Source organism: Lotus japonicus, chromosome 4, assembly GCF_012489685.1.
Source record: "Lotus japonicus ecotype B-129 chromosome 4, LjGifu_v1.2".
NCBI lineage: Eukaryota > Viridiplantae > Streptophyta > Magnoliopsida > Fabales > Fabaceae > Lotus > Lotus japonicus.
In genome coordinates, this window is record NC_080044.1 from 74,912,718 (window position 1) to 74,936,912 (window position 24,195).

The 24,195-nt window shown below is 39.9% G+C and overlaps 2 protein-coding genes across 2 annotated transcripts; both read right to left on the minus strand.

Annotated features, from left to right (window-relative positions):
- Window positions 1-5: 5 nt before the first annotated feature.
- LOC130712006 (uncharacterized) lies at window positions 6-5,584 on the minus strand. The gene is made up of 9 exons (XM_057561825.1): window positions 4,657-5,584; window positions 4,298-4,406; window positions 3,597-4,216; window positions 3,214-3,313; window positions 2,178-3,121; window positions 1,908-2,010; window positions 995-1,791; window positions 422-520; window positions 6-346 (listed from the first exon to the last, which is right to left on the minus strand). The coding sequence occupies exons 1-9, from the start codon at window positions 5,572-5,574 to the stop codon at window positions 278-280; spliced, it is 3,759 nt and encodes a 1,252-aa protein (XP_057417808.1). The 5' UTR covers window positions 5,575-5,584; the 3' UTR covers window positions 6-277.
- Window positions 5,585-21,977: 16,393 nt separating this feature from the next.
- Window positions 21,978-23,775, minus strand: LOC130714955 (phloretin 4'-O-glucosyltransferase-like). The gene has a single exon (XM_057564942.1). It carries the CDS (start codon window positions 23,682-23,684, stop codon window positions 22,311-22,313), a length of 1,374 nt encoding a protein of 457 aa, XP_057420925.1. The 5' UTR covers window positions 23,685-23,775; the 3' UTR covers window positions 21,978-22,310.
- Between the last annotated feature and the right edge of the window lie 420 nt (window positions 23,776-24,195).

Here is a 24,195-nt window from a genome sequence, read left to right on the forward strand (position 1 = left end):
GTAAGAAAAACAATTACTAATCAACAATTTCTTGAATACGCAACTTAAATATGCACAACTTCAAGCAAAATGTATTTACAGTTACAAATAAAACAAAAATAGGACTAAAAGTAAAATTTGGAGAAGATGTCTCTGCCCTTTCTCCCTCAATTTTCTTTTCACCAGCATACTCTCCGCCGGACATAGTTTTCCAAGACCACTAACCAAATATTTGTTTCACTGCAAGAAAGATACTTCCATGCTGAGACGATAGCTGGTGTAAGGTGTGGTTAGCCATTTATCTGCGTCCTTTGATGATTTTTTCTTGGACATGATCTGCAAATCTAACCCTTGGTCGCTGCAAGTTCTGTACAAACAAACTGAAATAAGCTAGTTGTTCAATTGGAGGAACCAATTTTGGGTATTATAGCTGTGCACATACTGTTATTCTGCAATGGATGCTAAGATCATCTTTCATCATGCTAAGGCGCTCTTTGGCAAGTTGTTCTGCTGCATACGCTTTCCTACAGGCTTCTTTCACCTGCGATATATAGTGAATAAAAAGCCTTAGTTTGATTGGATTTTCCTAATCATTTTAGGCTAAGCTATCACTATTTTGCATATACCGAACCAAGAATGTCTGAATTATAAGTTACAGTAGAGATTAAACCAGGTTAAATCTAAAAAACTTTATGAACCAACAACAAGCAATTAAATAATAATGAGAATGAAAAGAATTGAAAAAAGGCAAAGTTTCTGTGAATTTGTCAATGCAAGGGAAAGTCCATTTCATACTAAAATAGGGGTAAAATTCACTGATGAGAGAAAGAAAGAAAAAGGATAGCAGCAATGCTAGGAGATAAATGTAGCCAAAATAGGCATTTCACAGAAGGAAAAATAGTGATCCAGTCAGTGATCAGGGAAAGAAAAACAAAAGGGCAAAGGTTAATCTACTAGTCATGCCAATCTCTATCCAAAACATTATAAAGAGCTAAAGATCTTTTGTAGCACTTACCTGATCTCTATCAAAACCAGGATTGTCATTGACACTATCAATTGGTCTTCCTAACATATCTCTTAGATGAGATAGTTCCTTTAAAAGGTCTTGGGCAACCTCTTCCGCATCTAGCAACTGATTTCTAGAATATTCAAATGCTCTTTCAGCATGAAGGCGAAAAGAAGCACAGTTCAAGCATGTGCAAAGCCCTCTGCATCCTCTTGGATTTCTTTTTAAAATTCCCTTCTTGAAATCAACAGCAGGGACCTCAAGTTTCTCTTTAAGTTCCAGTTGAGACAAGCTCAGACAACATCCATGTGCCTCAGATAGCTTCTCTTTGTCATCAGGAGATATTGAGAAAGAACAATTTCCTTTTACTTTTGAGTTAATCAATGACTCAGACAAGGCAAATGTAGCCTCTTCTCTAGCCATAACTTCATTAACTATAGGTCTTAAGGGCGTGCTTGGTGAATCTATTCGGCGAACAGAAATTGGTGTACCAGAGGAGCTCTCTGGTTTGCAGAGCCCATTTAATAGAACCTGTTCATCGCACATTTGCATCACTTTGCATTTACTATTCGATGACTGAAATCCGGGACTTCGAGATCGTGGGCTTGAACTATCATCATTTAATTCACAAGCATTCAACTCTTTTTGCTGCGTAGTACCAGAATTGGCTGTAAAATGTTCCATAGGAACAGAATCATTAGAATCTCCTCCGGAAGTTGCTCGCAAGTCTGAATCAGAAATTGGCAGAAGTGGTGTTTGATCCAAAAACTTCTGATGTTTCGGGTCATGCCTGTTTACTGAAGCACCTAGAAGTATTGAAAAGTTCAGTTTTAGACTGCTGATGCCATGGCCAGTAGAAAAAAACTTGCAACATAAATAAAGCTGAATGATATCTTCCAAACGAATAAGAACCAACACTTACAAGAATTATATTTCTTGGCATTTGAGAGAAGTGGAAGCAATCTTTTGTAGGTGGGAGATCCAGCATGTTTCAACGATTTAATCCGTGGACAGCGATTTAGGACCTGCTTTGAAATGGGATAATCAATCATTTTTCAAGGAAATATATTCAAAGAGGGAAAAAGTATATCTGATCGAGAGAAAAGGGAATATAGAATCATAATTTTGTCCATGCAAGTCTTAAGGAAAAAGTAAATATATATATGGAGAGAGAAAAAATTCCGGTCCTCACCGGTGTGATCTTGGATTCAGATGCATTCTCAATTTCATATGCATAACAACCTTTCCTGCCATTATTTCCTTTAGAACCATAAGCTATGCCTTTCTGAACACTTCCTTCTTTGTTTCCACCATGTGCAGCCATGTCTTGTGTTTTAGAGATAATATTCTCTGGAGGTGGTCTTGGAACTTCATTTGAAACACCAACATGATTCAAAACCACAGCATCATCACTTTTTCTGATTGCACCATTGCTTCTTTCATTCTCCTCCAAATCTTGCATATCAGTATCCAACTGACTCGAACTCTGACCTTCCGAAGGATATCTGCTAACATATTTACGCTTCTCCATATTCAGAAGCTGCTTTACTTCACCATTATTGACACTGAATCCTTTTACTTCACTTGAATGATGCTCAAGTGTTTGATTGGAGACACCAACGTTAACATAAAGCATACTTTGATCTTTGGGTGATGGCCCCCTCTCTTGCAGACTGGATATGCTATTCTGCATATGCTTGATGTCAACATCGTGCCCATCATTTGCAACAATTTTAGTAGAGTGAAAATCAACTATAGCTGAACACAGATCAAAATTTGGTTCCCTCGAGCATTCATCTTTAGAACCAACCACAGCTTTCTCAATAGGTTCTTCAACAGAGGGTGCAGATAAACACTCCTGAACCACTTCTTTAACATCCGATTGCATTGGCAATTCAGGCAAGTCTTGGGAAGATGTTAACTTTGGTAGGTTACCATTAGATAACTCATTAGCAGAATTAAATAAAATGTTTCCCAAAGCATTAGACTCAACTGTTCCATGTATGGGACCTTTCTCTATCTTATGTCCATCTATAGAAGCTTCTTCAGGTTGAGAAGATAAAGTAAGTTCGAATCTCTTCCCATGCATATCCGCCTCATCTTTTTTAGGAGTCCCGTGACCAAATTTGGATATACCTGTAAAATCAAGAGCTCCTTCATTATCCATATCCAACATATATCTGCTGTAATTTACATTATAAAAATGGTTATAAATTTAAAATGGTTACCAGGGTCATCTTTGGCTAGTTCCATTAAAAATGGAAGAAACCTTTTAGAGACTGAACCAAGAGTTTTGAAAAGTTTCCCAGGCAAATGTGGTCTTCGCACCTGAAAATACATCATAGGTCAGATCTAAACTGCTGCTACTGTAAAATCATGTTGTCATTAGGACCAAAAAACCAGTCAAATGGTATATTAGAAAGCTCAATACTCAATAGCTACTACAGTAAAAGTTAAACTCAATAAACAATGTCCTCAAACAAAACTTTTGAAGACTAAGGTTTTGACCTAATTGGAATGTGGCATAATTAAAATAGTAAAGATCAATAACAAAATGTCTCGACTCATAATTCATAGAAATCCATGATTTGAAAAAGTGACAGATTCTTACAGATTTACTCTTGAGAAGAGAATCTTTTCTTGAATCAGCTTTCAGACAAACCCCTTTACTAAAACTTTCCTGAGTGTTTGTTCTCAAGTCCATAGGTTTGAGACGCTTCATATCCTGGGGCACACTCTTTGATCGATCCACATTGACCGCTGAATTATCATATATCTTAGCATCAGGAGGAGTTGTCAGTATAAAGTCATCATTCAAAACACCAAGTTGCACTGATGTACAACCACTGTCATTAGTAACCTTGGCGTAATCAAGGTTGTTCTTGTGGATAGAACATTGCATAAAGTCATCATTGTGCAAAGCATTCCCAACAACTTTAACACCATCGGAATCTGCAGCTGGATCACACTTTGATTCATTGAAGCATTTATCATCACCAGATGGCACGGATAAACACTCACCGGATACTTCTCTCTCATTTAATTCCATTGGTGATTCAAGTAAGTTCTGGGAAGATGACAATTTTGAGCCATTAGTCTCACGCATTGTGAAACTTTCAGACTTCAGTTCAGGTTCAGAAGGTTTTTCACTTTGAGATGACAAAGGAAGCTGGAAATCCTGTCCACCCATACCCTTCTCATCTTTATCACAGTGACCCAATTTTTTGGTACCTACAAAATTATCAGGCCAGTTAGTTCCGCCACACGCCTCTAACAAAAGTATCATCTAATACAATTAAGAAAAACAATTACCAGAACCATCTCCCATAATATCCATAAGATATGGAAACAGCTTTCTGTAACTGACCGAACCCGGGGCCTTGAACAATTTGCCCTGGAAACGCGGTCTGACTCCGAGCACCTGCATAAAGATCCAAATCAAAACTATGGTTGGCAGCAGTTGAAAACTATAATGTGATAGCAAATAATCAAAATGAAACATAGTAGACAAAAATGTTAACCTAGAGTCCCAACCCATACCACAATAATTCATCCAAACCAATTACATAATGTGCTATAACTAAGTGTAGACCCAGCTACCAGAAAAATAATGCACAACCAAGACATAAATTATAAGGAAAATTAAACTTGAAAGCATGAAAGGTCCTTACATATTTGCTCTTAAGAACAGAATCATTTCTCTTGCTATCTTTCCGGGATAAACCTTCCCCTGAATTTTCTGCTTTTCCAGTAAAAGGCGCATCTCTGACAAGAAGATCCTCTTCCCCTTTCCCTTCATCTCCATCAACCTTTGAATCACCCAATAACTCTGCATCTGGTGGAGTCGTCACAACAATTTCTTCATCGAAATCATTAATTTTCCCTGAACAATCTCCGTCATTCCCCTCCTCAAACTGCTTGTGATCTGAGGAATCGGTGTTTGCCCGGTCGAAATCCCGAGCCTGGGAAGAAATCCCCAAATCGGGACTCACAGTCACTTTCATCGTCGCATCATCCACACACAAACCACCTTTTTCTGCTGATGATCCAAACCCTAAATCAGCAATTTTCCGATCCGTGCAATCAGAATTGACAGCAATCATCACATCATCAACATGCACACCACTCTTTTCCTCACTCGACGGCGATCCAAACCCTAAACCTGCAATTTTCCGATCTGCGCAATCGGAATCGATCAAATCTAAGGAAGCACGAGCGCTGGATTGTGGGGAATAAACTCGCCGCGCGCGCAAGTCCTTTGTCAGAAGGCGAGGTAGGTCTCCGCCATCATCGTCACGCTTCGCTTTCTTCCGAAGATACTTGACGAGAAGGGTGTCGCCGTCGTCCTCCTCCGGTGGTTCTCGCTTTTCATCATTTCCAGAAGAGCCACCGAGACCGGAGTAGAGGCCACCCTGTCTCGGACCGGAATCAGGGCGGCGCTGGCCGGAGCGGTTGCGATGAACAAAGAGCTGGGATCTACTGCGGGTGAGTGCACCGGGCGGTGATGAAGAAGGATTGCTCCGTTTTCGGGAGATTAGGGTTTCTTCCATTGCTGAAGCGCTCTCTCGAAGTGTGGGATTTGGCGCCATGGTTATTATATATGTGTGATTGGCGGGAACAAAGGGTTTCTTTTGGAGGGAAATTTGTACTTTTGTCTTTTTGTGATCGTGAGTCGCGCGCGAGTTTCACCAATTCACACTCATCAACTTTTTCTTTTCTTTTTTTGGTACAAATCAACTTTTTCTTTTTAAATTTATACATTTGAAATTTTAATACACAAAAGGCAATTTTTTTACCCATTCAAAAGATACAAGTGTACAATATCTTTTACTCTGTTTTACCATAATTTAATTGTGATTATTTTTTCAAATTTACAACTTAGTCATTGCCATTTAATATAATTAAGTAGTTTTGTTACAATTGTATATGCAAATAGTTTATCAATCACATAGATATACACCTTACATTTCTTATCTTTTAAATTTTTAACTTAATAGAGATTTAGTATCTTAGCACTCAATTATATAATTGTTCCGTATTAGGGAGTTCTGACGTCGGAAACCGACAGAAAGTAAACCCTAGCAGAGTACTAAAAATATCACAAAAGGAATATTCTCATTAAATGTTTGAAATGTACTTTTTACAAGGGGTTGACCTCTCCTTTTATAGAGGGAATGATCATAACATGGACTGTCACTGTACTTGGGCCTGACAACCGGGGCCCAAGCCTATATACATATAAGACAAAACTAAAGGAATCTTCCAGCTGGCGCGTGGACCCATCCAGAAGACGGGCGGGCTTCGACGTTGTTCCATAATCCCGCCATGGCTGCTTTCGTTCATCTAAATGCTTGATTTGGGCGGGAATAAGGGATACTTATATCCCGCCCAGTCCACATGCCCCCAAGACATGAGGCTTAAGTAAGTTGAGTCGAAATGTCTTTATACGTTGATTCGTCGCCTACCTTTATCATTTACTTCGTTCTTCTGATAATTGTGTCGCCGTTCTTTCACTTGTGTAGGTGTCCCGCCCAGTCCACATGCCCCCCCAAGACATGAGACTTAGGTTCCTTGAGTCGAGACGTCTTTATAGTGTATCGTCATTCTTTGTAGTCATGGGTCTGTCGTCACATTCTTGCTTATGAATTCTCGCCATTTTCATGCTCCTTTATATGTCGCCATTCTTTATCTTTGTCGACATCTCGCCGTTATCACACCTGTCAAACACGTCTTTTCAACTGACGCACGTATTCTTCTTTTCCGGGATTTTGCTATCATTTGCCATAAATGCAGTTGTGCGTCTCGAGGAGTTACGTCTTTTCGTTTCATACCTTTTCAAATTTCAAACCCACGATCCCACGATCCTTCGCAGTCTTTCCCACTCATTCTCTCTCTTCCTTTTTCTTCTATAAATACCATTTTTACCTTTCACTTTTCACTTTTCTGAAAACCTTTGCTCTGAAAACTTTTTCATCGCAGCTTTCCCTCTCTTCTTTGCTCTCCGGTGAACCTTGCTAACTCCGGCCGTCGTCATTGCGCGGTGCTCCCCCATCGCCGACGTTCTCTTTACTCAATCCTCCGCTTCTTCCTCCGGTGAGTCCTTCCCCTTTCTCTTTTCTTGACACTGTGTCTTCTTCTTTCTTTGTGTTTGGACCTGTTCATCTTCTTTTTTATTTTTATGAAATTACCCAGCATGTCGACACAAAATTTTAGCATTTCCTCCTTAGAGCTCACTTCCCCTTCTACGGAGGGGGAAGTTTCTGCCCCCACCGTTATCGAAATACAATCCTCGCCCTCCACTCACGAGGATTCCGGTCCCGCCGGCTCCGTTGATTCTATTCTCTCCTCTAATGGAGATTTGTCTTCGCCCGAATGGCGTTCTAATGCGCATTTAGTCGAAGATAAGTGTCTTTGGCGCTCCATCTGGGGTAGCCTTGGAAGCATCAGTTCGCTTCGAATATCTTCTCAAGGGTTTACAAAGATAAATCCCGCCACCTCAAATAACGAAGATCACCTGTTAAATGTTCTTCCATGTGGCGAGGACGATTGCGTTCTTTTTCGCAAGGAACCCACTGATGAATCGCCCGATTTCTTTTTTGTTTATGGTTATTTTTTCTTGGATTTGAATATCAAACTCCCTTTCTCGCCCTTCATATGCCACGTTCTTACCTTTTTGAACGTGGCGCCTTGTCAACTCCAGCCCAACGCCTGGGGTTTCATACGCTGCTTTGAAATTCTCTGTGAACATTTGAGTTGCACTCCCACCTATCCCTTGTTTTTCCTTTTTTATAAGACAGTCACCACAAAACCTACATCTGTCAAGTGGGTTCCCCTTTTGGCTCGCAAGAACATGAGCCGATTCACCGCCCTTAAAAGCCATTACAAAGTGTGGCAGAAAAAATATTTCAAAGTCATGGAGTCGCCTGAAATGAATAACTTGTTTCGAGATTCCAATAACCAACCTCTCTTCCCCTTTTACTGGACAAAAAACCCTCGCCGAAAAATATCTGTTTCATACGACGCCTTGGATGAATCCGAGCAAGCCATCGCCGATTACCTCCGCACATTACCAGTGATCTCTGGTCATGACCTGATTGAAGCGTCGAAATCCGGCACTTTAAATCAATTTTTTAGTAAGTTTATAATTTTTGCACAACTTGTTTTTCTTTTTGTTTATGTACCTCGCCTAATTGATGTTTTCCATGCAGCCACGATGGGAAAAAGCAAGGTTGATGCCAACCCCCTCAAGATGAAGGAATACCTCGCCCAGTCTGCTGCGGCGGCGAAGAAAAGGGCTGCCGAGACTGAGCAAAAGAAAAAGAATGAAGGTACTTCGGGCTCTGATAACGTCAGGGACCCAAAGCGCCAAAAAACTTCAAGCGCTGCTGGTGTCAAACCTCTTCACCAATCAACTCTTGATCCAAAAGGTCGTCCGACTGAGAAAAAGAAGGGGCATGACAATGTCCCGCCACATCAATCGGATTCAGGCGCACTGATCAACCGCCCTTCAACTCCATTCGTCCAAGCTGGTCCTAGCTCAGCTATTGGTGGCGAGGCTCTTCCCCCTCTGCTGAACCTATCTGATCCTCGCTTCAACGGATTGGATTTTATGAATCGTACCTTTGACAACCGGATTCACAAGGATGTTTCCGGTCAAGGCCCTCCCAACATTGCTTCTGTGGCGATCCATCATGCGCTCTCTGCCGCCAGTACTGTGGCGGGAATGGTTCAGTGCGTGAAGGAGTTGATAGCAACCAAGAACCGTTATGAAAAGAAGGCGGCTGACTATAAGACTGCCTATGAGCAAGCAAAAGCCGATGCTGAGACCGCCAACAAAAACCTGAAGGCTGCTGAGGAGAGATGTGCTAAGTTAACTGATGACTTGGTGGCTTCTGACTTGCTTCTTCAAAAGACCAAATCTCTGAAAGAAACTATCAACGACAAACACACTGCTGTTCAGGCCAAGTGCCAAAAACTGGAAAAGAAGTACGAACGCCTAAGTGCTTCCATCTTGGGGCGTGCTTCTCTCCAGTTTGCTCAAGGCTTTCTGGCGGCCAAAGAGCAGATTAGTGTGGTTGAGCCGGGCTTTGATCTTTCCCGTATTGGGTGGCTGAAGGAGATCAAGGATGGTCAAGTAGTTGGTGATGATGACATTAGCCTCGACCTCCTTCCCCAATTCGATGATGAAAGTGAGCCTGAAGAAGATGGCGAGGATGGGAATGAGCAGCACAAGAACGAGGATCACGAGAAGGAAGACCCTCAAGCTGGGACAAGCCAGGGCAACAACGCCAACAATGAGAACCTGGCTTGAATTTGTAATTTGTTTTTATTTTATTGAGTCATCTTTATCTTTGGGGCCTTGCCCTTTTGTCTTTTATCATTCCAAATCATGTACGGGCGTCGCCCCTTTTTCTTGCTTTTAATGAAGACCGTTTTAAATTTATTCGTTGTTACCTTGAGTTGTTACCAATTATTGTTGTTACTTAGGTCTATATACCTTAGTCGATTTTTCGACGAGGCTTGGTTTCTAGTGGCCACTAGAATTGCCAAGGCTTGCAATATTGGATGGCGATACTTTCTTATTCCGAAAGGTTTATTCGCGGTATTATATACCTTGATACGATTTACTCTGCATAAACTCGTAATATAAATTAAAAAATTAAAAAGTAACTTTTGTTGAAATAATCTTCATTTCTCTTTCATACATGAGAACAATTGTCTCCATTCTTTTTACATGCCGCCTCATTAAAAACCTCTCCAAAGAAAGGAAAAAAGAGTGCGGCTTCATTCACCTTTGGTTGTTTCCATTAACTAAAATACTGCTTTAGATGAGAGGCGTTCCATGTTCGTGGAACCTTTTGACCATTTAGTTGTTCCAACTTATAAGCTCCTCCTCCAACATCGCCTATAATCCTGTAAGGCCCGCCCCAGTTGGGTGAAAGTTTGTTGTGTTTATCGGGTATTGTATTTTTTCGGAGCACTAAGTCTCCTACCCTCATTTTTCTTGGCACTACTTTCGTTGAGAATTTTCTTGCAACCTTCACTTTTCCCGCCTCATTCCTTATGTGAGCCTCACGTTGTTCCTCGGGCAGCATGACTAGATTTGCTATTAAATTTTCCCCGTTGTCATTCTCATTAAACCGAGCCACTCGCCAATTTTGGTTTTCAATTTCCACTGGGAGCATGGCGTCAGTCCCATAAGTTAAACGATACGGGGTTTCCTTTGTGCTTGTCTGTTCAGTGGTGTTGTATGCCCAAAGAACGCCTGGTAGTTCCTCCGCCCAAAGCCCTTTTGCTTCATCCAGTTTCTTCTTTAAACCTTTCAGGATAACCTTGTTAGCCGATTCAGCCTGCCCATTGGTTTGTGGATGTTCTACAGAGGCAAATCGCATCTCGATTCCCATTTCTGTACAAAATTCCCGGGTAACACTACTTGTGAATTGTGTTCCGTTATCCATTACTAATGCCATGGGGACCCCAAATCTACAAACAATCCTTCGCCACAAGAAGCTCCTGACCTTGGCGGCCGTGATAGTTGCCACTGCCTCAGCTTCTATCCACTTAGTGAAGTAATCAACCGCCACGATGATATACTTCATTTGTGCCTTCGCTACTGGGAATGGTCCCAAAATGTCTACCCCCCACATAGCAAATGACCAAGGCTCCATCATGGTTGTTAACTCTTCTGGCGGAGCCTTGTGCAAGTCAGAGAAGACTTGGCATTTTTCACATTTCTTAACATACTCAAGACAGTCCTTCTTCATCGTCGGCCAATAAAATCCAGCTCTCATGATTTTCACCGCCAAGGATTTCCCGCCTATATGGCTTGAACAAACACCTTCATGGACTTCCGCCATTATTCCATGGGCGTTCTTGGTGTCAACGCATTTGAGCATAGGGGACATAATTCCCCGCCGATACAACTCACCATCCACCACTGTGTAAAAACTGGCTTCCCTTCGTTTCGCTCTTGTGTTCACATCGTCATCCTTTGGAGGGTTTTCTAGGAAGATTTTGATTGACTCCATCCAAGAAGGCTCGCCTTCAATTACTGACTTGACTGCTTTCAACTTTATTTCTACCAAATCAATGCTCGGGCGAGGCAGGGTTTCCTGAATGACTGTTTGGTAATTGCCCAATCTCCCTGTGCTCGCCAATTTTGCTAACACATCTGCCCTCTCATTTTGGCCCCTCGGGACATGTTCTATCTTAATTTCTTTGACCTCCATCATCAATCTGTGTACCACTTCCAAGTATTTGGAAAGTTGCGGATCCTTTACTTGGTACTCGCCTTTCACCTGTTTAACCACTAACTGCGAATCTCCCTTGATAAATAACTTTTGGACCCCCAGCTCGATGGTTAGCCTTAAGCCTGCAATCAAAGCCTCATACTCAGATTGATTGTTGCTCGCCTTGAACTCGAACTTTAGAGACTGTTCAATGATAATTTTGTCTGGACTTTCAATTGTTATCCCAGCCCCACTTCCAGTCTTATTAGAGGATCCATCCACAGATAGGACCAATTCTCCTCGAGTCTTCTCGCCTTCCGTGGGTGTTAATTCCGCCACGAAGTCGATCAAACTTTGAACTGTGACTTGGCCCCTTGGCTCATATTGTATATCATATTCTGACAATTCCACTGACCAGCTAACCAATCGCCCTGACAAATCGGGCTTCTGAAGTACTTGTCTTAAGGGGACATCAGTTTTAACTTTAACTTGGAAACTTTGGAAATAAGGCCTAAGGCGCCTCGCAGTTTTCAAAATCGCCAATGCAGCCTTTTCAATTTTTTGGTACCGCAACTCTGCCCCCTGTAAAGTATGGCTCACGAAATATATAACTTTCTGCTTTTTTCCCTCTTCCTGGAGCAACACTGTACTCACCGCCTTGTCAGTAACTGCTAGATAGAGCACTAATGGAAAGCCTGGTGTTGGCTTGGAAAGTACTGGCAATGTGGCCAATGATTCCTTTAATTTGATAAAAGCTTGTTCGCATTCCTCTGTCCACTGAAACTTTGAATTCTTTTTTAAGCATGTGAAGAATGGGGTCGCTTTGTCACCCGACATTGGCAAGAAACGTGACAAGGCGGTCATTCGTCCTGTCAAACGCTGAACTTCTTTGACACTTGTTGGGCTTTTCATTTCTAAGATCGCCCTTCCCTTATCAGGATTCACTTCTATTCCTCTCGATGTCAACATGAATCCCAAGAACTTTCCTCCCTGGATCCCAAAAGAACACTTCTCAGGATTTAACTTCATTTGATATGTTCTTAATTGAGTAAACGCTTCCTTAAGATCGCCGCCATGATCACTAGCCCTAGCGGACTTTACGATCATGTCGTCCACATATACCTCCATATTCCTGCCCACTTGTTTTGAAAATATTTTATCCATGAGCCGTTGGTACGTAGCTACTGCATTCTTCAATCCAAAAGGCATTGTCTTGTAACAGTAATTCGCCTGATTGGTCATAAATGCTGTACTCTCTTCATCTGATGGATGCATCATGATTTGATTGTAGCCCGAATAAGCATCCATGAGACTTAAAAGTTCATTTCCCGACGCTCCATCCACAAGCTTATCGACATTGGGAAGTGGATATGAATCTTTAGGACACACTTTGTTCAAGCTTGTGTAGTCCGTGCACATTCGCCACTTCCCATTGGATTTTTTGACCATCACAACATTGGCGAGCCATGTCGGGTACTGTACCTCACGGATGAAGCGAGCCTTGATTAGTTTCTCAGTCTCTAATTGTACTGCCTTATTCTTTTCATCACTCATTCTCCGCCTTGGCTGGATGACTGGGGTCGCCCCTGGTCGAATAGCCAATTTGTGAGTGATCACATTGGGGTCAATCCCTGGTACATCATTGATGGTCCATTCAAAGAGATCCAAATTATCACCCAGCAGGGTGATCAACCTTTCCTCTTGCTCCTTTGTCAAACTGCTGCCAATCTTTAAAATTTTATCCTTAATTTGCACTTGCTTGGTTTCTTCCAGAGGTTGTGGGCGGAAATCATCAGCATCGTCTCTTGGATCCAAACTGAATCCCTCTTGCGGAAAGATTTATGTGATTCTGTGACTTTCTTTGGCGGCCTTACGTCCATAAAGCGCCACACTTCTTAGATAACATTCTCTTGCTGCATTTTGGTCCACATGTAATACCCCAACCTTTCCATTGCAGGCTGGATATTTAACAGTCAAATGAGCTGTTGAAACGACCGCACATAGCTTGTTGAGGGTATCTCGTCCCAAGAGTACATTGTAGTTGGCTCTGCACGCCAGGACTAAGTACTTCACTTGAAATTTCTTTACGAACTCTCCTTCGCCAAAAGCAGTTGGTATTTCCACATATCCTCGAACAGTGACACGGTCCCCTGTAAACCCTACCAAGGTTCCTTTATACGGCCTCAAGTCTAACTCTTTTAGCCCCAGGCGATCAAAGGCATCTCCATAAATGATATCCGCCGAAGACCCCTGGTCTAAAAATACCTTCTTCGTGACATAATTGTTAACCCTGATTGTTACCACAATTGGGTCGTTGTCATGGGGAATCACGTGCGCAAAATCCTGAGGAGTGAATATGATAGGGGAGTGATTCACCCAACACTCGCTTTCGCTTGCCTCATGTACTGAGTGTACTGCCGCCACATAGCGCTTTCTAGCCTTACTTGAAATTGTACCCCCGCCAAATCCTCCTGCAATAGATGAACATTCCCCAACAGGATCGCCCAACTCCTCCACTATCTCCTTGCCTTTGCCTTTGTCTCCTTGGGTGATCCTAGCGACTTCTGGCGTTGCTGTGTCTTTAACGAAGTTTGCCAGATGACCAGCCTTAATCAATCGATCAATTTCCCGCCTCAAATTCCAACAATTATCCGTCGTATGCCCCAACGCTTTGTGGTACTCGCACCACCTATTGGTGTCTACATTAGCTGGCGGTCGCCGCGGTGGTGGCGGGTACTGCACAACATTTGTTTGCCCAACGGCCCTTAAAATGGTGCTTAAGGGCGCATTTAACTTTGTAAGTGGAACTGGAGCTGGCGTAGTACCATGCTGACCAGTTGTGGCTGCAGCGGGACCTTGAGAATTACGGTGCCATGTATTTTGAAATCCTGGTTTGGAGTTTTGATATGGTCCCGGTCTTGGTACACGGGGGGTTTGTGCTACCCTGGTTTCCTTTCCTGCCTTAGGTTTATCCTGCGAAACCCCGCCGGAATGGGCTTGCTTGCGTCCTTCCTCTCTTTCTTGTTTTTTCTGATCATCCTGCTCAATTAATATGAATTCCTGAACACGAGCACGAAGGTCCATCATGTCTTTTGCTGGTCGCCTCGTCAAGTCCCGATTCAAGTCACCCGCACGAAGACCATTTTTGAAAGACGTCAGGCAAACATCCGGATTGCCCTCCTCCAGTTGAACCGCCATTTTACTAAATCGCGCCATGTAGCTCTTGAGCTTCTCCCCTGGCTGTTGATGTATGCTGATAAGATCAAACATGGTTGCCTTGGTAGTTTTATTGGCGGAGAATTGAGTTAAGAACTTTGTGGACAAATCAGTAAAATTGTCAATGGAGAAGGGCGGTTGACGGATGAACCATTGCATCGCCATCCCCTTGAATGTTGATGGTAACAACCTACACTTCACCTCATCTGTTGCTCCTCCAATAACCATTTTCGTGTTAAAATATCGCAAGTGTTCCATGGGGTCTGAGTCGCCTGAAAAGGCGTCCAACGCCATCGTTTGCAGATGTTTTGGGATGCCCACCCGTGTGATGGCGGGAACAAAAGGCTGGAATTCAACAACGTCTTCGGCCTCGAGCCGTTGTTCTTGCTTATAGTCTTGTCGCTGAGTTAAGTACTGCACCTGGGCTTGCAACTGCTCGTTCTGGCTTTGTACTTTTTGCAAAGTGTCCAACATTTGTTGCAAGGCCGCCGGAGTGATTCCCGTCACCACCTCTGGCGCTTTTCTCGGAACGCTGGTTTTGAGGTCATCCAGATTTACATACTCAGGCGGCGCTGATCGTCGCCTGACTCCTGGATCTGATCTGGCTATCAGATCTGAAGGTCTTCCTGGAGCTGCATTCACCAACGAGACCGGTGACTGCGCCACCGAGTGAACCCCCGCCGAAGAAGCCTCCTGCTCCGGCTCTTGAGGTACTTCGCGGCTGTTGTACCGTCCACCGCCGCGGCCGCCGTGACGACCACCCCTCCGGCGATGATCGCGGCGGCCCACACCACACGAACGAGTTTCCATGGATCTTAAAACGCACCCTCTATGTCAAGTAGTAGATCGAAGTAAGACCCACAGACGGCGCCAATGTTCCGTACTAGGGAGTTATGACGTCGGAAACTGACAGAAAGTAAACCCTAGCAGAGTACTAAAAATATCACAAAAGGAATATTCTCATTAAATGTTTGAAAGGTACTTTTTACAAGGGGTTGACCTCTCCTTTTATAGAGGGAATGATCATAACATGGACTGTCACTGTACTTGGGCCTGACAACCGGGCCCAAGCCTCTATACATATAAGACAAAACTAAAGGAATCTTCCAGCTGGCGCGTGGACCCATCCAGAAGACGGGCGGGCTTCGACGTTGTTCCATAATCCCGCCATGGCTGCTTTCGTTCATCTAAATGCTTGATTTGGGCGGGAATAAGGGATACTTATATCCCGCCCAGTCCAATAATATTACATTGGATTAGTAATATTTTTTGGTACATCAGAAAGATAAATTTGACATTTTAGAAATTGATTCATAAACTTTTTTCTCTTCAATCTCTTTGTCTCTTAACTATTATCAATTGAGATATTCTTCAGACACACATTGAATGAGCACTTATATTTTTTTAATACAATATTGCATTTGATTAGCACTTAAATCTAGGGATGACAATTTCCACCTGTATATGGGGATCCCCGTGGGGACTGCCCCGTTTGGGGTCCCGATCCTGGGGAATTTTTCCCTGTGGGGGTGGGGATGGGGACAAAAATCCCCCCGAAACAAATTTGGGGATGAGAATGGGGATCACCCTCCCAGCCCCGCGGGGACCCCGCCCCGTATATATATGTAAAAAATTAATAATACCTTTAGTAATCAAAGTCAAGTAGGTAATAAAAAATATAAAGTATCATAGCCAATTAATAATACCTTTTGTTATGAGATTATAGATTATTTCATATTTGAAAGTTTATATGTATTTATGCTTTTTTTTTTTTTTTAGAAACTTTGATTAATGGTTACTTGAAGACTTAACATTTTGGCGATGACTTGACTGCGGGATGATTTGTATTTTTACAGAGTTTAGACTTTTTTAGGCGTTGACTTTTGAGATATTTTGGATGATAAACTTCACATTTTTTTGGATTGAATGTTGAATTTTATATGTCAATTTTCTTATTTGTAGACTTAATATGAATTTTGATCAATGTTATTTGTGCTGAAATTTAATTGACCCTAAATAGATCATATGCTTACATAGATACAAATTATAGCATGTTGTGATTCAATAGTGTAAATGAATTGTGCACCTGGAAGCATTGAAGAATCCATGAGTCTGTTGTTTGACCAGATAATGAAAGTGAAAAAGAACCAGAGGAATGGAACTGCTCTCAGCCCCTGGTAATACGTTCTCAGGATAAACTGTCTAATAGGGCAACAGTTTATATATTACCAGTTGAGACCAGGGTCCCCCTCATTAGGCAAAGTTAACTGACCTAACCCATCATAGGACAGTTACTAACAAAAGCCTAATCTACCATCCATCATAATACATGTAATTGAATTAATTTAATAATTCACATAATTCATATTAATGACCAAACAAAATATATTCTAATTAATTGATAATGTTAATCCACATAACAAAAGAGAGTTAATTATAAATAAATCTAACATTCTCCCACTTGGATTAACATTTGTCAATTAACATAAAACATATGTATCATTAAATGAAATATCAATTATGGCAAAATACATGTAAGACAAAGAAATATAAGCTGTGCACCAAAAGTTACTCAACAAAAGATTATATCCGATAGGGATAATAACCATATATAACAAAGACTTATATTTCATACAAAACAAAGATGGATATAGAAAACACAGTGATAACCATAAGTGTTATTCCATGAAATGACCCAAGCATCTAAAATGCTATAAGAGATATGATAACAAAACTAACAACATATCTCATAATCTACAATTCAGACTCCCACTGATCCTAAATATCAAAAGACTTTAACCACATGAGTTATGTGACTTGAACAAAAAAAGTCTTAGATCAGTGAATATACCATTATTAATAATGTACTACAATACTAGAGTATGAAATTTTATCACAAGGGGTCTACAAGTTCTTTGGTACCATAAAAGCCACAAACAAAATTCCACAAAGGTCTAAGTGCATTTTAGCCCAACAAAAGTAAAGATTACATGTTGGCTAAACAACAAAATGCTCTGCAAAAGTTGACATAAAATCAATTCAAGATTTCCTAAACAAGTGACTATAAATCCATGTAAAGCTAAAGCTTTATAATAGCATGGACGATACTTGTTTTGACAAAAGGATATCTTGAATTAATAAAACACAAAATGTCAATAATGAGCAAGCACTTGTGACCATTGGTCTAAAACAAGAGTATAAGTACCTTAAAAAATGCAAGAAATCATACTCGATAGGAGTAGTGATACTATACATCTAAGTCACTTATACATTTGACCATACATAACATGGAATGTTGGCTATGATCACAAGCACAGTAAAATTACATGCCAATGTGTTGTACCAACAAAATAATGTTGGCCTTAATCGAAAGCACCACAAAAAAATGCATGTCAAATGTGCTGTACCAGACATAATGTCGGCCGAAACAAAAGCACCATAAAATTACATGTCAAATGTGCTGTACCAACCAAATAATGTTGGCCAAGATCAAAAGCACCATAAAATTACATGTCAAATGTGCTGTACCAGACATAATGTTGGCCGAAATAAAAGCACCATAAAATTACATGCCAAATGTGCTGTACCAACCGAATAATGTTGGCCAAAATCAAAAGCACCATAAAATTGCATGTCAAATGTGCTGTACCAGACATAATGTTGGCCGAAACAAAAGCACCATAAAATTACATGTCAAATGTGTTGTACCAACCGAATAATGTTGGTCAAAATCAAAAGCACCTAAAATTGCATGTCAAATGTGCTGTACCAACAAAATAGCCCCAAGTACTCATTAAAAATGCTTACTGAGATTCAACAATATATATATATACATATATATATCTCTCAGTAACTAGAATGAGACTGAGTGCCAAAGTCTCCAAAAGAGTGTAGACACTCCCACTAATCTAATATACCGTTGGTACCATTAGGAATCAATTAGAGCCACCTAGTACCAAAATACTCTAAATGGTACAACCTTTAATAGTGGGATAATGACTATGCGGTAAAGTCAATGTGAGTCTGGAACTCACAATCTTTCTCTCTCCAAGGATCATTAGAGAGAAATAAAATAATGCTGAGTTATTACGAGAGGTGGTTACTAAAGAATCACCAAATAGAGCCCAATATATATATACCACAAATTATTATGAAATTTGTGATGAAACTAACCACAAACTCAGCATATAAGATTAAGGAGATTATAAATGTTCATTTGACATTTCTCAACATAAAATCATTTATATTGTCACATACATAAAATCGAAAAAAGATTTTATGAATGAGGCAACCCATAATTTATCACAAAATGAGTTAGTTAAAATCTCTAGTATCTTAATAGGATTTGAGATCACTTTCAATAACTCACTCAAAGTTCAAGTGCTACACTATAACATAATAACTAAACACACTTGAATATAAAGTTGGATTTACCCATAATATCAGCGGAAGCATATAAGACCTATGGTTAATTATTGTAGAGGATATGGTAACAAGTACTCTCTAACTCCCACTGTCACTATATATTGTGGATAAGAAGCAATAGGTCAATGTCAATACGCTAATTTGATAGCTTGACAAATTATCTTAACAATCATAGGAAGTTCATTGTATTTCAATATTTTCGAAAGAGATTTAATAATATCCTCAATATAGGTCCCATTATAAAGTGATATTTAGTAGTATATCACACATAAGTGTATTCATTTTCAAATTCAACTAATTGAGCAATTAGTTGAGTGAGAGACATTGCATAACTTCAACTCAGAAATATAAGTCTCTCCCACTTGATAGAGAAAAATAGTTAAACCAACCATATCAAAATAAAACAAAAGGAATACTTAAGTATTTTTAAGTTAAAAGAATACTCAAAACTATTTTCTCTATCACACAATGATCATGTCAAGCAATGTCATACTGATAGGGCATACCCATTACTTACATTATGCAATAATAAGGAAAAATATATCAATATAAATTTTATTTAATATAATTTGCTTTGCGATAGGCAAATGCAAATCTTTAAGATAATTTATTGTAAAAACAAAAAAGCTCAATTAATGTAATGTATTTAATCTTATGTCCCATAAAAATTCTAATACCAATAGTAGTAGAATGAATTGACATAAGTTAACAACGCATAATACATTACAAACAAAACAACAAATTACACTAATAATAATATATCGATAGGGTACATTATCATTAATGTAAATATACACAAACTCAAAGTAAATTCTTTAAGGAATTTAGGTGATATAATTTTTGCAAATTCTGAATAACTACGCCCACGACAGGTGAGGTCGCAGTTACACAAAATATAATAAAGCGCATGTAATCACACTAAGGTTTGTATAAACCTTAAGATGTAATTTATATACAAAGATTATAGGCTTAAATTATATAAAGACCTAAAATTATTAGTTCCATATACAAAGAAACTAGCAAATAAATTATACTAAAAATATTGCTAGCAAACTAAAGAACTTTCTCCATAATTTTAAGGTCCAAAAGCCTATGGCATAGTAATAAAAAATGCTATTCAATATTTGATTTATATAAATAGGAACGCACAAAAGAATTTTAAATTTTTAACATGAAACATATATGTCAAAATTTAACCATGAGAATGTGGTAGTCATGTCATATACTTACATTTAACTATCATTTTTAATAAACAAAGTAATACCAAAGTATTACATGGTTAAATAATAAATCAATTTATGCCATCATGTCCTAATTGCCACACTAATATAATTGCATAGCTAAGAGAAACATAAACATCAATTAGAGAATTACTTTCATTAACGAAATTCTCTAAAGACGCAGTTATATAATCAATCAGCGTATGGAAATTTTATAATCAGATTTAGAGTGTCACATTTATCATCGTGAGTAGAGTTCAGTAAAATTCACAATTTAATAACTCATGAAACTCAATATATTATACTCTAATGGTTTATTTATTAAACCATAAAATATTTCCCAAATATAAAATATGTACTAGTGGAAATTTTAGTTTCATGATTGCACTGGCAGAGGAGAAAGAAAACGTGCGCCACTTCACATTGGTCTTGATATTTTAACATACCATACATGCATGATTTATCATGTTATCCCATAGTTACATAGAGTCCACTCACAAACAATCAGTCAAAGCACATGTACTAAAGAAGTGCATCGTGTGCAACAGCAGTAGTTTTGAAAAGTCATAATGTGCCACGTCAGAAAGGAAAAATAACCAACTTATCCTCTCACTTTTTTTTTTTTGCTACAGTGACATAACAAGAAACAAACTTTTCTTCACTGGTACGAAAAACTCAAGCAGCCAAGAACACATGGTATAGCACATATTGATTTCTTCTGATAAACTATGTTATAAAGATAAAATTTTGAGCGTTAACCACAGGTCTAAGAAGACTAAGAGCCCTCAAGAAATTTTCGAAGCTATGCATCACAGGAAGAGAATTTGTAATCGAAATTTTAGGGTTCATGAAACCCAAAACAAGAAAATGTTAATTTTTCACAAAGTACTCAATGAAATCATCCCAAATTTCAGTACAAAGGTCGCACAATAACAACGACCAAAACCCCTAAATCAAATTTTCAAAAAAACACGCACAAAATCCCAGGATCGAAATCTAGCAAGGTCGGTATTCAACAAAACGCGAATAGAAACCGATGTATTCAACAACACACATACATAACAGCCATAATCCGTATCTAATACGGCTCTGATACCAATTGCTGAAATTTAATTGACCCCAAATAGATCATATGCTTACATAGATACAAATTATAGCATGTTGTGATTCAATAGTGTAAATGAATTATGCACCTAGAAGCATTGAAGAATCCATGAGTCTGTTGTTTGACCAGATAATGAAAGTAAAAAAGAACCAGAGGAATGGAACTGCTCTCAGCCCCTGGTAATACGTTCTCAGGATAAACTGTCTAATGGGGCAGCAGTTTATATATTACCAGTTGAGACCAGGGTCCCCCTCATTAGGCAAAGTTAACTGACCTAACCCATCATAGGACAGTTACTAACAAAAGCATAATCTACCATCCATCATAATACATGTAATTGAATTAATTTAATAATTCACATAATTGATATTAATGACCAAACAAAATATATTCTTATTAATTGATAATGTTAATCCACATAACAAAAGAGAGTTAATTATAAATAAATCTAACATTAATTTGAACTTCAATATACATTTTCATGGAATTTAACATGTTCTATTCTCATCCGTGGTTTCTATACATTTGTGGTCCAGGAAGAAATTTGTGTATTTTTTATATATTAATTTAGTTTTATTATATTTTTAATGATGTGTTAATGGTCCTCATGGGGACCCGTGGGGAGGTGGGGATTGGGGATTGGGTGAAAATTTACCCCGCCGTAAGGAATGGGAATGGGGACGGGGACAAAAGAGAGATGTGGGGACGGGGATGGGGGGCCACTCCCCACCCCCGCCCCGCGCGGGTGCCATCCCTACTTAAATCCCTTTATAACAATTTCAAAAAAAAAAAATCCCTTTATAACTAAACAATTGCATATGTAAATAAAAGTTTACATTTTTTTTTGGTGCATTGGAAAAACCAACCATTTTTCTATTATAAAGGGAAGAAGTTGTTTAAATGACTCATGATAGAGTTTGGGTTAAATAACTCATCATTCAATCGCATTGGAGATAAGTGAGTTAGAGTTGAAAATAAATTAATAAATAAAATATAGAAATTTCAACTCACTTATCTTAAATGTGATTGGATTATGTGTTATTTAACCCAAACTTTTCTTGGGTCATTTAGACAACCCGAAAGGAATGAAAAATCAGACATAATTATCACCAATTGGTCAGCCACATATCCTAGTTACATGATCCATATCCACCAACCGCTAGAAAAGCCATCAAATTCTTTTCCGAAGAGCCACCTTCCTTCCCTGCCTCCATAGCCAAACCCTTGAATTTCTCTGCATTCCTTCTCACTTCCTCTGCTTTCTCTCCATTCCCCATCACCGCATCCAAACACTTCCTAATTTCCCCTCCTTCCACAACCCCATCCTCATTCACGCTATGATCCATCCTCACCCCAATCTTCCACACATCTTCCACCATCTTCGCATTTGTCATCTGATCACTAAACCGAGGAAACGCCACCATAGGAACCCCTGAAACCAAGCTTTCCATCGTCGAATTCCACCCACAATGCGTCAAAAAACAACCCACTGAACGATGCGACAACACCTCCACTTGACTACACCATGTCACCACCTTCCCCTTCTCTTCCAATTCCTCTCTACAACTCAACTCCTCCTCCATTTCCCTAATCACCCACAAGAATGGATGTCCACAATCCAACAGAGCACGTGCAATTTCCTCCATCTGAGTCTTTGACAGCACAACAAAACTCCCAAACGACACATAAACCACCGACTTCTCCGCCTGCAAGTCCAGCCACTCAGCGCAACCGTTCGAGAGGCGGAAGATGTCACCGCCGAATGAAGTATCATTCAGATCTTTCCCGTCCAAGAACGCCGACGGAATCAACGGCCCGATTGGAATCACGTTGAACTCTTCAACAGCTCTCATAGCTTCTGGCTCCAATGCTTCAAACGAGTTAACAAGTATTGTCGGGTTCGCTTCAACGTCAAGCTCGCGAAACTGCTCTTCGAAGTAAGAAACAATGAAAGAGTCATTCGAGGGTAATAGAAACGAAGGTAGATCACTGGGTGAAAGCGAGAATGGCAATCCTGGTAATTCGAATTCAATTTTACTGAGCAAGCAGTCATGGTATCCATGGAAGTAGTAGTAGATGATGTCCAACACTGTGGCTGGTTGAACCCAGAGTAAAGCGGTGGGGAGGTGAAGCCCACGCGCCGCCTCAGCTGCCCAGTGGAGAAGCAGGGTGTAGATAAGGCAGGTGAAAGGTTTACCCTCCTGTGCAGCGGAGAGGATGAGGTCGGTGACGAATTCAGTGCCGCGGCGCTTGAGCTCAGTGGCGTAGAGCGAGTAGTCGGTGTCGGGGGTGAGTTTGAAGCCGTCGTCGAAGCCGTCGGAGAAGGGGAGGAGGGTGAGGTTGGGGAGGGTGGGTTTGTTGGAAATGCGACGGTAGGTGTGGAGGGTGGTGCATAGAGTGACGTGTTCGGCGCCGGAACTGATGAGGCGTTTTGCGAATTGGAGTGTTGGGTTTATGTGGCCTTGTGCTGGGTAGATGATGAGGAGGAAACGGTGGTGGGGCATGGTGGCGGAGGGAGGGTGATTACTGATTAGAGTGTTATTAGTGGCAAATGTCGTTTCAGACTCTCTCAGTGGCCACTACTGGTTGGTGTTATCCTTTATTGAATTTATTTTCGTTACTGAGAATCTGAGATATAGTAGTACACGGTTTTCAATTATTGTTATCCTATCATTTTCATTTAATTTTATGTTGTTTTGGTGGTCTAGATAAGATATGAAAGAATAATAATCATATCATATTATTATCTGTTATTTGTTGCATCAGTAAGATAAGATAACATTATCTTGTCCATCATATCTTATCTTGTTCATTATGTATAAAAGTTATCCTGAGGGGAGATAAGATAGAACAGAATAAGATACCAGTTATATATTTTCTTTGAGTATCCTAACTCCAAATTAGTTTATTTTAATATTATATAATTTATAATAATATTAATTAATTATAAAAAATTAATTAATAAATATAAAAAATTTAATTTAACTAAAATAAAAAAAAAACTTTTGAAATAAT

Excerpts from the sequence above, each read along its gene's own strand:
- LOC130714955 (XM_057564942.1), bottom strand. The coding sequence starts at position 23,684 with ATGCCCCACCACCGTTTCCTCCTCATCATCTACCCAGCACAAGGCCAC.
- LOC130712006 (XM_057561825.1), bottom strand. The coding sequence starts at position 5,574 with ATGGCGCCAAATCCCACACTTCGAGAGAGCGCTTCAGCAATGGAAGAA. Across the intron at positions 4,217-4,297 it reads TATTATGGGAGATGGTTCTG|GTACCAAAAAATTGGGTCAC; the intron begins GTAATTGTTTTT and ends ATAATTTTGTAG. Across the intron at positions 3,314-3,596 it reads CTCTTCTCAAGAGTAAATCT|GTGCGAAGACCACATTTGCC; the intron begins GTAAGAATCTGT and ends ATGTATTTTCAG.